We start from the raw sequence: 15,851 nt of genomic DNA, 5'->3' as shown, positions 1-15,851 counted from the left end.
AATATAATTTAAATAAAAATAAAATTTTATTTCATAAAATAGATTACACGAGTATAAATACATATCCTCGTATATCATTTACATACTCCAATATTTTACAGCCTAAATGCGTTTGAATTATATTTCAATTAGGTGTAGAGTATGCGATAAATTCATTATTGTTTTCAAAAGTGAATATGTTCCACAGCCCACAGCTCACAGGAACGAAATCACAAAATAATCCAATATACATGGTTACATACATACAAATTATAAATGTTTAATATATTGTGAAATTTATATACTATAATAAAATTACCTAAAAAAACACAAACACCATTTAGCACATACGCTATTTTCCCGATTACTGCGTCAATTTAAAGCAAAATATTTTTTAACCATTCAATATAGAACGAGACAAAATCATACACATTCATTATATAAATACTAATACATATTACATTTTACTAATGTTATATCAGGATTTTAATGGTATAAATGATTCACTGAATAGATATCTATTTAAGTAATATAATCTTTAGGTATGTCAAATGCCTAATATAATATAATATAATATATGTATAGGTTTATATAATTCAATTCAAATCAGTGATTTTTACATGCAGTTTCACCATGAAAATATCATTAATAAAGTTTGTTATAATTTCGTCATATTATCAAGTGGAAAATTCAGTTATTCATGCAAATAATAAATTGGATAAAAATGTATAATATAATTTATTATTATTATTTTACTGTGGTACCTAGTTTACTTGTATTTCTGACAAAATCATTTATCTTTTTTGTTTTTGTATAAATAATACACTTATAAATATAATCTCTGTTTTAAAATTATCTAAAACGTGGAAAACAAAGAAGGTTTTGTAAAATCTTAAATAACAGACACCATATTATTTTGTGCGATAATTTTAAACAGGAAATTGCGAACAACTCGAGCTTAACATATACTATACATAGCATTGAGTTTTTATTAAAAATAGTCAAAGTATTTGGACTAGTATATTTAAAAATAAAGTGAAGGTTCAAACTTTAAATATGGTTTATTCAGAATGGTCATAACCTATAGGTTTATTTTTTATTTATTTGCAAGCCAGGAGTCCAATAAAATGCAGAAAAATTTGTATATATAGTGAGTGTTATGCATGCTCAACTTTTACGTGCTTAATATTTTAATACGATTCAGTTAAAATATAATGAAATTAAAATATACGAGCACTAAATACAAATGATATTTGTTATTATTATAATAAGTTATAGCATTATAAGTCACTATAACAAGTACGGGTGCTCATTGCCAAGACGTATTTTTTTACAAATCAGGTGGATATTATCTTATTATTATATAATGCATATTATTAGTATCACATTTACCAGATTAAAAGTATTATAAGAATTATAAGTATCATTAAACATAATTTAGATTAGTATAAATGTGTGTTTGAAACAATTTAACAATGAATATATTAAATATATTTAGATTTGGATTATACTAAGTAAGAAATTATAGTAAGTATTGAATAAATTAAAATTTAGGGAGAAAAAAAAATACTAAATTCATCAAAAGTTATAGAGAATCTATTATAATAAGGGGCTTAACTACAAAAGTTAGGCATTATTTAAGGCATTGTGTAGAAGATGCGTACAAATGAATTATGTTGAATTACTCTTACTGAGACAAGTTCAGCGTGGACCTAAACATCTGACTGGGTCGACCAGAAAGAGAGTGCTTCTCCACTAGTGAAAAGTCGTTTACAATCTTCCAAAAATTGTTTTAAAACATCCTGATGAACAAAAATAAAGAGGAAGACTGCAGGTGGTAGAAAAACGGCATGAATTTCAGTTATAGGATGTTAGTAGAACGCCAAGTCTAGGCCATTGGGCTAGTTGAAAAGATACAATTATAGCCTAAGAAGAGGTGATGAAAATTTGAGTTTGAAGGGTGGTAGATAAAATATCTTATATAACAGGAGGTAGTTTATTTATAAGAGTAGAATAGTCGAAAAACAGCAAAGTTGTTATTTATTGTATGATAATAAATAATGCTACATAGGGGCCGAGTCATGTACAAACATTCAACCCACATATAGTGGTTAAATAGCAATTATAACAAAATAGTACAGTGAGCAAGTTAATTCAATAATCTTTAAAGATACAAATATATTTATATCCCGTATAAACTATTTATTTTTTTACTTCTTTTACGTGTGTAAGTAGTAAGTACTAAGTAGAGAGAAGGATATGTTATTGGTTTTGAATAACATGTGAGTATATGGAGTGAGGATCCGTCGCTAAAATCCCAGATGGTCATCCATCCAGGAGCTATAGCAACGCCAGACGATGCCTAATCAATGCATACATTAGCGACAGTGGATCCCCTTTCCACTTATTGGCTATTATTAAAATAATTATGCGATATACGATTATACAAACAATTAATTATATAAGTGAATTATATTGTAAAATGCATCAATCTAAATTTTGTTCTATTTCTTTAGTTTTATTAATGTACTCATAAGTACTATCACTTGATTTAAATATTATAATATGTAGGTACATATTATGGATATCGATTAATAAGAAAGAAAAAAATATCAGTTTTTCTAAATATATTTTTTAAAGTAAATAACTACTATTACAGAAATACAGAGAAATTTAAATGTACCTACTAAAAATAATATAAATAATTTTTTTTCTGTAAAAGTGTTATCATAATATAGTAGCGTTTTAATAAAAAGATTATAAGAAACATTTTTTGGTTTTTTAGAATTTTTCTTTACTTTGTACATCACGAAATAATGTTTTTTCGTACTATATCCATTATAATGTTATCATGCTAATTGAATAGAATTTTATATTTTTATTTTTATTTCCTGAGGGTATTTTCACGTAGAACCATATTAATTTAAATTCTTAACTATAGTGAAAATATAAAAATCAACAAACTATAAAACAAAGAATACAAAACATATAATTCATACAACAATGATATTTATAGCCATAAAAAATAACCTAACCATATTGTTGGTTTGAAAATATGTTTTGTACATATTTCAAAAAATGAGAACCTACAGTTTGGAAATCAGGAATACTTTATAGAGCCAGTTTTTTTATAATGCACATAATTTAACATTAAAACGGTTGTTACAATATCATATACAAATCTTTAAATTTGGCCATAATTTCATACCTTTAAACTTCTAAAATGTTGTCCATATATGATTTATCAGTGACACTTTATGCCAAACAGAGGGAATGTAAAATGATTTTGATGTTAGGTAATAATTAAATTTGGCATTTAATTGTTAAATAGAGTAAAATTTATTAATGTATTTTTATTTATTTTTCTAGCACTGTTTTAACAAGTTTTAATTTGAAAAAAAACATAAGTTTTTATTGCTATTAGAAACTCTTTAGTAAAACATTCAATCTCAAGTATTTAAAATATCGTCTTGAGTGCATTTAAAATTTCCAAAAACCAGAATTTGATTGTATTATGAAATTAAAAAATTAGGGTGAGCATGCTTTAATGAATAGCTCTATTTATATTGTTTTAATATTTTTTTATCGCTAAAGACTAATTATTTCCAAATTATCATTGCTCTAATATTTCCTTGGCCTATTATCATTTATAATTAATATTTAGTAGCTCAAAAACTACTTTTTTGAATTTCAATTAACAATGTATAATATACTTCCCTTATTTTTTTAAATTTATGCTATGAAAATAGTTTTAGTCGTACATTACATTCGCAGATTTATTCCTAAGGAGGGTATCTAATTTAATTTTTTCCTTGAAACAATATAAATATGTATTAAAATCTACAGAGTAAACAACTATAATGAATACAGGTATGTTATTTTAAGATTCAAAAGTAATATTTCTATTGTTTAACTAAATGTTAACACTCACTACGATTAAATTAAGATTTTATTGAATTATATTATTATTATACTATATGAATTGTTTACATTTAATTATTATACTTGGTTATTAAGTTGTTATTACTTTTAAAATCCTTTTCAGTTCATTAAGTATAAATGTATAATGCATATTCAATATACCTAAACTCAAAAATAAATAATGCGGATTTAGCAACAATTACATTGTTTTAATATAATAATATATTTACCAATAAAGCTTCCTTTTTGGGCATACGTATCATCATCATATGGATTCCCGGACATTCGGGTATACTAGGAAACGAAATCACCGACGAATAAGCCTCATTAGCCGTTAACGATAATGAAACCTTGTTAATAAGCCAAATGTCTTACAACGACGCAAAAAATCTTATTAATGTATATACAAAAAATAAATGGTTAAGTATCTGAAATACGCAAAATACCAAACTTAATGAAATTGAAAGAGATACCTATCGTTAGGTAAATCCAAAGCTTAACCGTAAATAATATACAGTACTCAACAGACTTCGCATTGGACACACTAAAATCACGCACGGATTCCTGATGGCAAAAGAAGAGCCTCCCATTTTTCAAACCTGTGGAACTATTATGTTAACCGTCAAACACATAATTTCTGACTATTTATTGAACAACCAAGAATGAGTTGAGCACAGGATATCATACAACCGGGACTCCGCACTCGGTCCCTATCCTGAAAATAACTTAGATTTATTGAATTTTTTTTAAAACATTCTAAACTGTATAATCATATAATATATTAAAAAAATATACATCCCATTTTATTTATAGCCCATCTTTGTAAATATCGTTGTAAGCACTTATTCATGCATATTTTTTTAACTTTCTGTAACTAACGGCCTTTGCTGTCGATGTTTTTTTTTGTGATCGATAAAAAAAAATATCTTTACTTAACTAGATAAGGTGATGAATTATTTTTTAAATACGCATTACATAAAAATATGATTTAAAATTAGATATCTACCTAATAAAATGTATTACTAAAAATTAAAAATATGGTTTTGTTTTATAATAACAGAATATTTCTTAGTTCTTAATTTCTTATAGTTCATATTTCCGTAATAGCAATACACACTAATACGATTTTGTATCTTAATAAAATGGGTATTGAAAAAAATGTTACAAAATAAAACTGTATAGCTACGCAAAATTGCCTATATACTTTTTGCGTTACTCAACTTTTTCCGAATAAAGTATCGTAATTAATACTATCATTTTTTAATTCAAAATCGTTATAAACTTATGTCGGAATATACGTTTAGCATTACATTTTTGAAATGTTTAATGACGCCTAAATACATATTCATGGCAAAATACATGTATCATACATGTATTTCTTTTACCACTGCATATATGCCAATATTATAAACGGTATAAGTCTAGTAATACAAATGATTTTATTTTTGCAGGGTGCAAACTTAGAAATTTATTAGCCAGCACCCACCTCTCCATCGTTAATTATTATAAGTTATATGAATTTATCATTCAATATTATACTTACATTTATAATAATATACATACTTATATAAATTTTACCAGCTATTAAAGGATTCACCATATAGGTACACACAAACTCACCACCAAATCATTTTTTTTCGGAGGGAGAAGTGCCTCTCCTGGTCTCCTGCACCCAATAGTTTGCGCATTGCGCTACTGTACGCGCCTAATGAAATTAAACTCATTTATCCAATGTAATAATTATTTGCGTGTATCAAAAATCAATAGTCACTCTAATGACAATGAAATCAAAAAAAAAATCAACCAATTCACCGTCCATTTATGCATAATATACAAACATAGGTTCAACAAAAAATTGTGTTAATATAGGTAATACACATTCGCACGTTATTTTCTAGCTTAGAGAATATAGTTGTAACACTGTATGATGTTAAACATTAAATTTAGAACCAGAAATTGGTTAATTTTTATTGACTGTAGGATAAGGTTAAAATAACAAGAACTAATGTTTGAATTAAGTATAATGACAATTGCAACCACAATAACGTAGAAACTATTATTAACTACTTTAGTTACTTGGTGAATTAGCTATCATCAATTGCTGAACAAAAGAGTACATTACGTAAAAGTTTAAAAAAATAAGGCAAATTAGCTATTATTTTAATTGTTAATTAATAGTTAAATTAGCAACTGAATTTATTATTTAATTGTTAAAGTTCAAAAAAATGTTGCGAAAATAAACCCACTATTGGAGTGAACGCAGTATGATGGAAATAAAATTGAATCAATCTGTATACATATTATAATGAAAGGTAAACAAATGTATTGGAATTATATGCCTTTCACTAGATATTTTCTGAAAACAATTTTTATAGTAAATTTATAAAAATGAATTAGCATTCAACAAAATGTATATTATTATATTCTTGTTTTTAACCATATGAATACTTAGTCGTCTATACAAATTAAGCCATTATTTTGAAAAAAAAAAACTATTTGCATTATTTAGGGCTGTTATCATAATATCTCTCAAAATTTAATTTAACCAACAATTAAACAAGCGTATAGACTAATGTATCAGGGAACTTAGCAGGTGATCTAGAATAAACCATTATTACGTACAATTTTACCGTAAATACAACTATAACCATCAGTTAAATAAATTTAAACATAATTAACATTTTCATTGGCTCATAATGAATCAGCTGTTAATAACAGATGTACTGATAACTGAACTTTACAGATTTTTCAATAAAGGTGAATACATTGTAGTATAAATATATAACAAATAAATTGATAATACATTATTAAATTAATATTTTATTCATACTACATTAATATAAAAATATAATATAATATAATAGAAATGCGATATACAAATAAGTTTAAAAATACTAGTTTGTAATCAACGCATAATATATGCATAGCAATTGTTAAATGTTTGTTTCTCATTGTTAATTACGAAAGTCCACTTTAATAAAAAAAAAAAAAAAAAATTACATCCCATTTTTGTCAATATTATCTTATAGAATCCGAACGTACTCGCATCACAACTTAATATACATTTTAACCAGACTTGTTGGATGTTTTACACATCTGACTCATCGTTTTTAGCACACAGGAGCCTTCATTTATGGAAAAAGATCGGTGAAGGGTCATTTTCCAAGGTTTACTTGGCCAAATTCGGAGATACCGAGAACGATAAAGCAACACTGATCGCAACAAAAGTGATCAACAAGAATCGCGTTTCCACTAAGTTTGTGGAAAAATTCTTACCCCGTGAACTAGACGTGATGATCAAACTTAGACATCCGTTCATAGTGCAAGCAAGTATAATACTTATGAAATAGACGAATCACACGTTCCACAATATTTTACTTTATGGTGCATTGAGGTAAATTGATTTAAGATAACAACGATAATATAATAGATACCACAATACCAATCGTGAATATAAAAATCTGAAATGTTTGAGGATGACTACATTTTTATAGAAAACGATTATAATATAATTTTGTAAATTATAAATATTATAGATTCTTATAAGTTCTTTATAGATTTAGTACCAATATCAATTTCGAGTTGCATAAACAATCGCTAAACATTTAACGAATCAATAGTGAGCTATCCCTTAAACATGATGATTGGTCCATTTAGTTTTATAAAACTATTAAATTAATCAATTTTTCATGCAACTTGGGATAGCAATTTTATTTATATAGATTTTAAGAGACATATAAAATACAAAAAATACCAACCTGAATCCACACCTAACCTATACCACTTCTAAATCATAATTTTTGTGAGCTGTTTCCCCTTTTTTTCGCCTCATTTATAGTACCCAAAACGAGTGTTACATACTCATTTCTAACCATTTAAATGTTTATAAGTGTATGTTATAAAGATGCGTCCCAATGGTATGATGGAAATATTTAAAATATTCTTCATTCAGTTAAGATTATTTTGAATAAAATTATTGTATGTAATGTGTATATAGGTGTTTGTATGGTAAATCACATGGACTTTATTTAGCCCACTCGCATGCTAACCCATGCAAGTGTTTGTCGAAAAGATACATAGTTGATATTAAATTCCACCAAATAACTTTGTCATTCTCAAATGAAACACATTATTGGAATAAAGTAATTTACAAACATGAAAATAATACTCTAGTCAGAAATAGACCCACACAACACAATAATCAAAGGCAAATAAATTTCAAAGTTAACATTTTTAGTGCTAAGTTAAGTCCCTAGTAACACTTAACGAAAACATATAGCTTTTTGTCAAAAACGAAATTTTAGTACTATCAATTTAAAAGGCACTGAAAAAATAAAGCTATCTAATTTTTTGTCACGTCCAAATATTTTTTTTACTTCACCAAAGTCACATAAAATATATTTGTTTTCGTTGAATTCAGCCACAGTATAAAACAAAAAAAAACATATTTTTTAAACTAAAAATGAAATTATTTTTATTTTAAATATGAAATATACAAATAAATGTAATTGTTTACATTAATCGCAAGATCAGTCATACTTAACAAATTATTACAATGTGATGCAGTTGTAGTATAGGTATAGCCATATATGTAAGTATATAAGTACTATATTATATCTCCACTGGTCCACAGCATTTCTCGTCGGAATGTTTCAGCTTTCAGCGACGTTGACCATTGAAATTATTGAAATTATTGTTTTAATATGATTTGATGGTAATTTGTATCATAACAATAAGCAATAAATGATAACACGTAAAAAAATACGTTAAGTAGGTACCTACCTACCTATATATTTGCAGTTTCGCTTGTAATTTGAAATGAGTGTCACTAGTAGTCCATCTATAGACTATGTTTACCTAAGTATAAAACAACAGTATGAACAACAGTGTTTGTTACATTGATAGGTACACCTACCAAGACTTAAGTAGGTAGGTAGTTCTAAACGGATAGGTAAATTGATAAAGTTCAAACCTATAGGTATTTAAGTATTTTAGATATCATAACTGGTAAACGCATAAATGCGCAAAAGATAATATTTTATCGGTAAAGAAAAACAATTAGTTAGCATACATATACATATATGATAATTACATTAGTAAAATATCCAAAAAATGTTGTTCGAATTAAATTAATGTATTATATAACAGAAATACATGATTAGGTACAGCATTCAAATTTTGATTTTAACAAAATACGTAAAAATCACAAAAATTCGCAAATTATTTTAAGCTAGAAATTCATAAAAAATTTTCTTTTAAATTTAAGATTCGAAATTTTTTAATAATCTACAATATATCCTAGACAGATAAACCGTCTCCTATCAGAATCGTTTTTCGTATACAATGATATAATATCATTGGATTCAAATTTAATTCCACCCACCACTTATAACCTACTGTACAGCAGAGCGATAACCACTTTCCCGCTTTTTATATATAATATTATGATTATGAAAATTTATAATTTAAAAAATATTTCGTAGTCGCTGAATGTTATTTTAAAATCTAATATATATTTAGGAATATTTTTATAACTACAGTATTTTTATGATATAATATGTTTCAAAAGTAATAATATTATACCTACAAACTGATATTTAATATTGGAGTGTAGATCGCATCAGTAAATATTAAAAATTAGATATTTTACGTTGATTTTGACGAAATTATCAGTTGTTATATTATCCATATTATACAGTCCCTAAACGATTCATTTTCATCTTATTTATGAATTAAGAAAAGAGACAAAAGTCAAGACTTCACGGGGAACAAAAGTAGTTTTTTTTCTAAAAACATTTGACGTTCAGAATTATTAGTTTTTTGAAACAATTTTCTTATAATATAATATTTATGTTTCCATTTTTTAAATTTCATTTTTTCTGTTATCGTTATAACAAGCAACCGGTAGAATTTCACGAGCAATATTAAATTTGGGTTACCACGTTAAAATTATACCATATACAGTAAAATAATAAAATATATATTATATTTATCACTACAGGTATACAGTGTGTTCCAAAACGGCTACAAGATCTACATAAATATGGAGTACGCGGAGAACGGTGACATGTTCACGTACCTTCAGAAGACGAAGTTAACGGAGGAACAAATCCGTTCGTGGTTATTACAGATCCTGTGGGCGTTCTCGTACATGCACAGTGTAGGTGTAGTGCACAGGGACTTGAAGTGCGAGAACATACTGCTGACCAGCAGATACAATTTACGGATAGCTGACTTCGGGTTCGCTAGGTTTGTGGACCGTGGACGGAATCCTGGTGCCTACACGGTGTGCGGCACGATGACCTACTCGGCGCCTGAGCTCTTGTTCGGAAAGCGACCTTACAACCCGGTAGCCGCGGACGTGTGGGCAATCGGTGTCGTGCTGTTCATAATGTCCAACAACGTACCACCATTCCGCAACAGTAATAAAGAAAACTTATATAAAAAACAGGTGAGCTGCAATTTTATAATACATTCGAATAAAATATGTAATTAAATAAAAATATTCGATTAATAATTTAAATACATTTCGACAAGAAAAAAACTGATCAAATATGCGTCGTCAATAATTGTTTCATTCGATAAAAACACTAAATATTATATTAGTTGTTTGGTATTTTATATTTTTATATATAACTATAAATCAGCCATATCTTATATATTATTATTTTATTATTATTATTCTATACATATTTTGTAGAATGTAGTCAAAAAATTAAAGCTTATAATTGAGTACATTTGAAAACATCAACATTTAACTTTACAAACGTTAACAAAAAAACCTACAGTTTAATACTAAATGATGCCTTCCTCGGTACCAAAGTAATTTTTCAACATACATATACTTTAGGTATATGGTGTATTACCTATCTTATTGTATTAAAATACAACCTCTGAAAAATAATTATTTATTCATTAAATATAATGTAAAATTTAAAATATACCTACAAGTTAAATAAACAAAAAATAAGAATAAAAGTTAAAATATAAGTTATCGATTAAAATACTTGTATAAATATTTGTAATTTAAACTAATATACCGAAATAATTTCGTCTATAGGTAACTTAATAAGTTATTAACTTATAATACTATTATACTTATGTAAAATGGTCACTAGTTATTAATTTCGCTCTATTAAACACATTATATTATTATGATTAAAAAAAGCAAAAGTTGTAAGTATAATTTTTTAGATTTATTTTGAAACATCACTTGCCATCACTGGGTGATTTATAACTCATAAATGGTCGTAGAATCCGGAAAAAAAACAAATTATTCATATTTTGTCGTGGGTTGATGCATAAATTATTAGAAAAACATAGTGTTATATATTAGATGGTTATAAATGTGTACATTCGGAATTACTTATTATTTTGTTTACGATCTATATTTGTGAACACATTTGTTTTTCTATTGTTTAATAAGTATGACGTAACTATAGTGGTTTTACATTACTTTACGAAGTGACTGTCAAAACAAAAGTAATATGGTTTTAATGATTATCAAAAAAATATAGAAGCATGTTTATTGTATTATCAAAATACATATAAGTAATACATACGCTTACCATATTTAAATCTTTAACACATTTTTGGGATCTTAAAAATATTACAATAAATAATTAACTTTTCTTCTAACTATATATTAACAGGGTTCCCAGCAGAACCCATATTTTAGTCCTTTAAGGACGTGCTTAATACTCATTGACAACATTAAATTTTGAACTGTAATAGATAATTATTATACCTATGCCAAATAACAGGGCGTCGCCTGAGTGCGTAAACCAACTAGTATTCAAGACAAACACAGTTCATTAAATTAATTAGAAATTAAAACATTTGATAATGAAACATTTCTTCTAGTGAATGAGAGCAATAAAAACTTTATTTATAAGTATAATTAAATAACCAAATATTTTTGGGGTATAAGCCAGTTCACTTCCTCGTGGTGCACTCTGGGTAACTCTAAACCAGTGATTCCCAACGTGGGCGCTACCACCCCCTTGTGGACATTTTTTATTTTGAAGGGGACGTTTTTATGAGGGGGGTGCTAAAGGGGGCGCTCATCTATCATTAAAATTTTTTTTGTTTATAACTGATTGTAATGAAATGTATAACTGCATTCGGAACATTAAATAAGGGACATTTTGGGACGCACTCGGGAGTTGTCTCGAATAACATTCTAGTTGTGACCAGAGCCAGTTTAAGTATCTACTTAACCAAGAGTAGTGGTGTAGCAGTATGTATTTTATATAATTATAATAATTATTACAAAAGGCTATTCAAATGTTTTTTTCGTTACAAAACTTCATAGCCTACACATTATAATATACAGAAGGTCTTGTTCACCATCATAATCAGTATATCCTATGTGAATAAATAAATAATATAAATCTTAAGTTTTCAAATAAATCTATAAAACAAATGTAATAAGTTATGACATTTAATTAGAATATATTGTAATACACATTATATTACAGTAGAATATAAAGTTCATTAAATTGTTCTTATATTAACTTTGGTTGCAAAAATTGTGTGTTTTAATTTCGGTGTTTTACGAACATAGATGGAAAAAAATTTTACATTTCGGAGGTCATTGGTTCGAAGTAGAACATTGAAAGATTTGACTTCCACGTTCTTAGAACCAAATTTTCAGAAACGCACAAAAATAAAGACGGCTTTGCAACATCCCTGGATCAAAGAAGGCAATATCAAAATACCCACAGATGTGATCGTAGCAAACGAATCAATTACAACTAGTTTGAGTCAACCAATAGTCACTGAGACTTCATTGAAGGTACCTGCATTTCATTATCAATTGTCAGAATACGGAAAACCGATTAGTGCTGATAACATTTTGTTCACGGCAGTAGCAGCGGAAAGCGGAGTTATTAAACCTAAATCTAAACATAAACTATTGAAACTGAAGAAATAATTAGGTATAAATGTATTTTGAGTGGAAAAAATTTGAGAAGTACACCAACCAACCAAAATTTAAAAAAATTATGATTTTCTATATTGATTAATGGCGGTAGATAAACCATAGCTATAGGGGTTGATTGCAAGATGTTAAATAGTTCTAATTGAGCAATAAATAATGGTATTATAACAGAAATTAGTGCTAACTTTTTTTCGCTAACTTCACGCACCTTGAGAACCCTTAAAAATTTAAAAAAAAATTATGGTTTTTTATGGTGCTGATATATGGCGTAAGAAAAAGGTTAGTGTAAAATATTTAAAAATGAAGTTAAATTAAATGTAGGTAAATAATAACTACCATGTAAGTATATTACATATAAGTTATGTTTTATATATTAGTTATTAAATACATTTAATTGCTTTAACATTTCACCCAACCTTTATTATTAATAAACTTAAATAATTTAATTTTTAGATATTTTACAATAAAAATAGTAAGTAGTGACAGTTATGTATTTAAAGAAAATGAAATCAATTAGTTAAAATGAGATGAAATCGACATTTTATTATATTATTAGAAGTAAAAACATACTCAATGTAAAATCTTACAATTCCTAAAATCAATTTTTTTTCTTTTTTAGATTCTGAGCGGAGCGATGAATGTATTGATTTTACCATGATGTGTGTTTTTTTTTTATTTTTTTTTTTTGTGTCTGTCATCACGTTTTGGGGCAGTAAAAGTGCTTCGATTTTCGACTTCAGTACCTCGTTCGATGAGAAAGTGAATCTAGTTGGTTTAGGGGAGCGGGGGGTCAAAAGTAAAAAACTCTTAATATTTTTCTAAATAATCGGGATAAACAAACTAAAAAATAATGGGAAAACGGGAAATTTTACGCACAATCAGTTATCGACAAAATCAATTTTTGTTTTTCATGTAACATTAAAAAAAAATTACTATAGATACATTAAATTTTCACCGAATGTTTATATAAGTATATTCTACCCACCACGCAATTTTCAAAAAATTTCGATTTAAGTGAACTATTCATAGGTATTTGCAATATTCGATCATTATTAGTTTTTTTTAAATTAATATCGATAAAAATTTATATATTGGGTAAAAAAGCTTGAAAATGTAATACAAAGCTCTCAACATAATATTGTTACAATATAAGTTGAAAAATAAAATAAATTCATGGTCACAATTTTTTTAATTTTTTTTTAATTTAAAGAATAAGGATTCAACATCAATGGTTATTACCCTGAAAAGTTACATATTATATGTTTCTTAAAATTATGTGTACATTTATGAAATAATAGTTTTTTTTAAATTGTTATTTACAGAGTTTACAATTTTTCAATGATATTGGTAATGTTTAGGAATTTAATGATTTTTGACGTGTTATGTTCATCAAGTGCTTTTGAAACATTGGGTGGCATTTTCAGGTCGGTGCATATTGAGGTTTACAGTGCGCATTCCTCCACTTAGTGTTTAACGGTTAGTATTTGGTTGCATGTGTTGCATATTGGTTGGGGCTCTTTACTGATAAAGTATAAATGTGTGAGCGCAGAATGTCCGATTCTGATACCGGTGATTGCGGTGTTTAGGCGTCTGTTAAATTGAGGGGAGGTGGGTGTTCCACCTTTTGATATTTTTTTTTATGTTTTTGAGTTTGTTGGTTGTTGATATTAAATTCCATTGGTTTTGTCAAATTCAGAGTATTTTTTCATTGATAGAGTTTGTCCTTGGAAGATATGTTATTTAAAGTAGGGGTTGAAATATTTTTTGTCGCAAGGTCAGCATATTTGTCGGCTCTTTCATTTCCTACAATGCCAGTGTGGGAAGGGACCCACATGAATTCTATATATTTTTTTGTTTCCATTATTTTTTATTGGATATTTAGAGTTATTTCATTTTTGATGGATAGATTTTTAAGAGCTAGTAGGGTGCTAAGAGAATCACTGATTATAAGTATGTTATTAGATTTTTTTTATAAGCATTCAAAGTTTGAATTTTGACAAAATACGTAAAATCACAAAAATTCACAAATTATTTTAAGCTAGAAATTCATAAAAAAATTTTCTTTTTAAATCTAAGATTTTTAAATTTAATATAAGATTTCTTACAAGTTTGTCAATTTTTATCACAAAAAAAAGTCCACCGGAAATTCAAATTAAATTTTTATGAGCATTTGAAATTTAAATTTTTACAACATTGGATTTTCACTGGATTTCATATTTATCGATTTTCTTATTTTGGTGTAACTCTAAAACAAATGACCACAGATACTTGAAATTTTCACTGAAAGTTTATATAGACATTTTATATATTTTATAAAATCTTAAAAATATTTTGATTTGTTTTGAGCTATTAACTAAGATTTTAATTTATCAACTTTTTTAGTTTTTTTTTTCTATAAATATTGATACAAATTTATTTTTTGGGTAGAAAAGCTTGAAAGACAATGTTCAAATTATCTTAGATAGAAATTCATAAAAGTTTTTCTTTTTAAAACTTAGATTTGAAAATTTAATACAAGGCTCCTAACATATTTTTACAATAGTAGTTGAAAAAAAAGAAATGTATTGTTACAATTTTTTTTTACAAGCATTCAAAGATTGAATTTTGACAACATACGTAAAAATCACGAAAATTTATAAATTATTTTATGCTAGAAATTCATAAACATTTTTCTTTTTAAATCTAAGATTTAAAATTTTTTAATAATCTATAATATATCCTAGACAGATAACCTGTCTCCGTTCAGAATCGTTTTTCGTATACAATGATACCTATTATTGCATTCAAATTTAAACTACCATAGTCAGAGGTCCATTCCCATCCCCCCCTAATGTACAGCAGAGCGATACCCACTAACCCGCTTTTTTTTTTAACATCATAAAATGTTTCAGCACCCATGGTGCTATTATAAGTAATTATTTTTTAACAATGATGGATTCAATTATACTAGATACATGCATTTTTTATATTGATACAGTTGAGTAAATTATAGTTATATATAGTATGAGTG

The 15,851-nt window shown here is 26.7% G+C and overlaps 1 protein-coding gene across 1 annotated transcript; it reads left to right on the top strand.

The window, feature by feature from the left end:
- The first annotated feature begins 6,983 nt into the window (after positions 1–6,983).
- On the top strand, positions 6,984–15,449 carry LOC107165873 (testis-specific serine/threonine-protein kinase 4-like). The gene is made up of 4 exons (XM_089226975.1): positions 6,984–7,226; positions 9,902–10,351; positions 12,467–12,769; positions 15,387–15,449. The coding sequence occupies exons 1-4, from the start codon at positions 6,984–6,986 to the stop codon at positions 15,447–15,449; spliced, it is 1,059 nt and encodes a 352-aa protein (XP_089083101.1).
- Positions 15,450–15,851: the final 402 nt, after the last annotated feature.

This window comes from Diuraphis noxia, unplaced genomic scaffold (assembly GCF_037042655.1).
Source record: "Diuraphis noxia isolate RWA-SAM2 unplaced genomic scaffold, SU_Dnox_SAM2 contig0004, whole genome shotgun sequence".
NCBI lineage: Eukaryota > Metazoa > Arthropoda > Insecta > Hemiptera > Aphididae > Diuraphis > Diuraphis noxia.
Note: the sequence above shows the minus strand (reverse complement) of the source record. Positions and strands in the feature narration are given on the sequence as shown.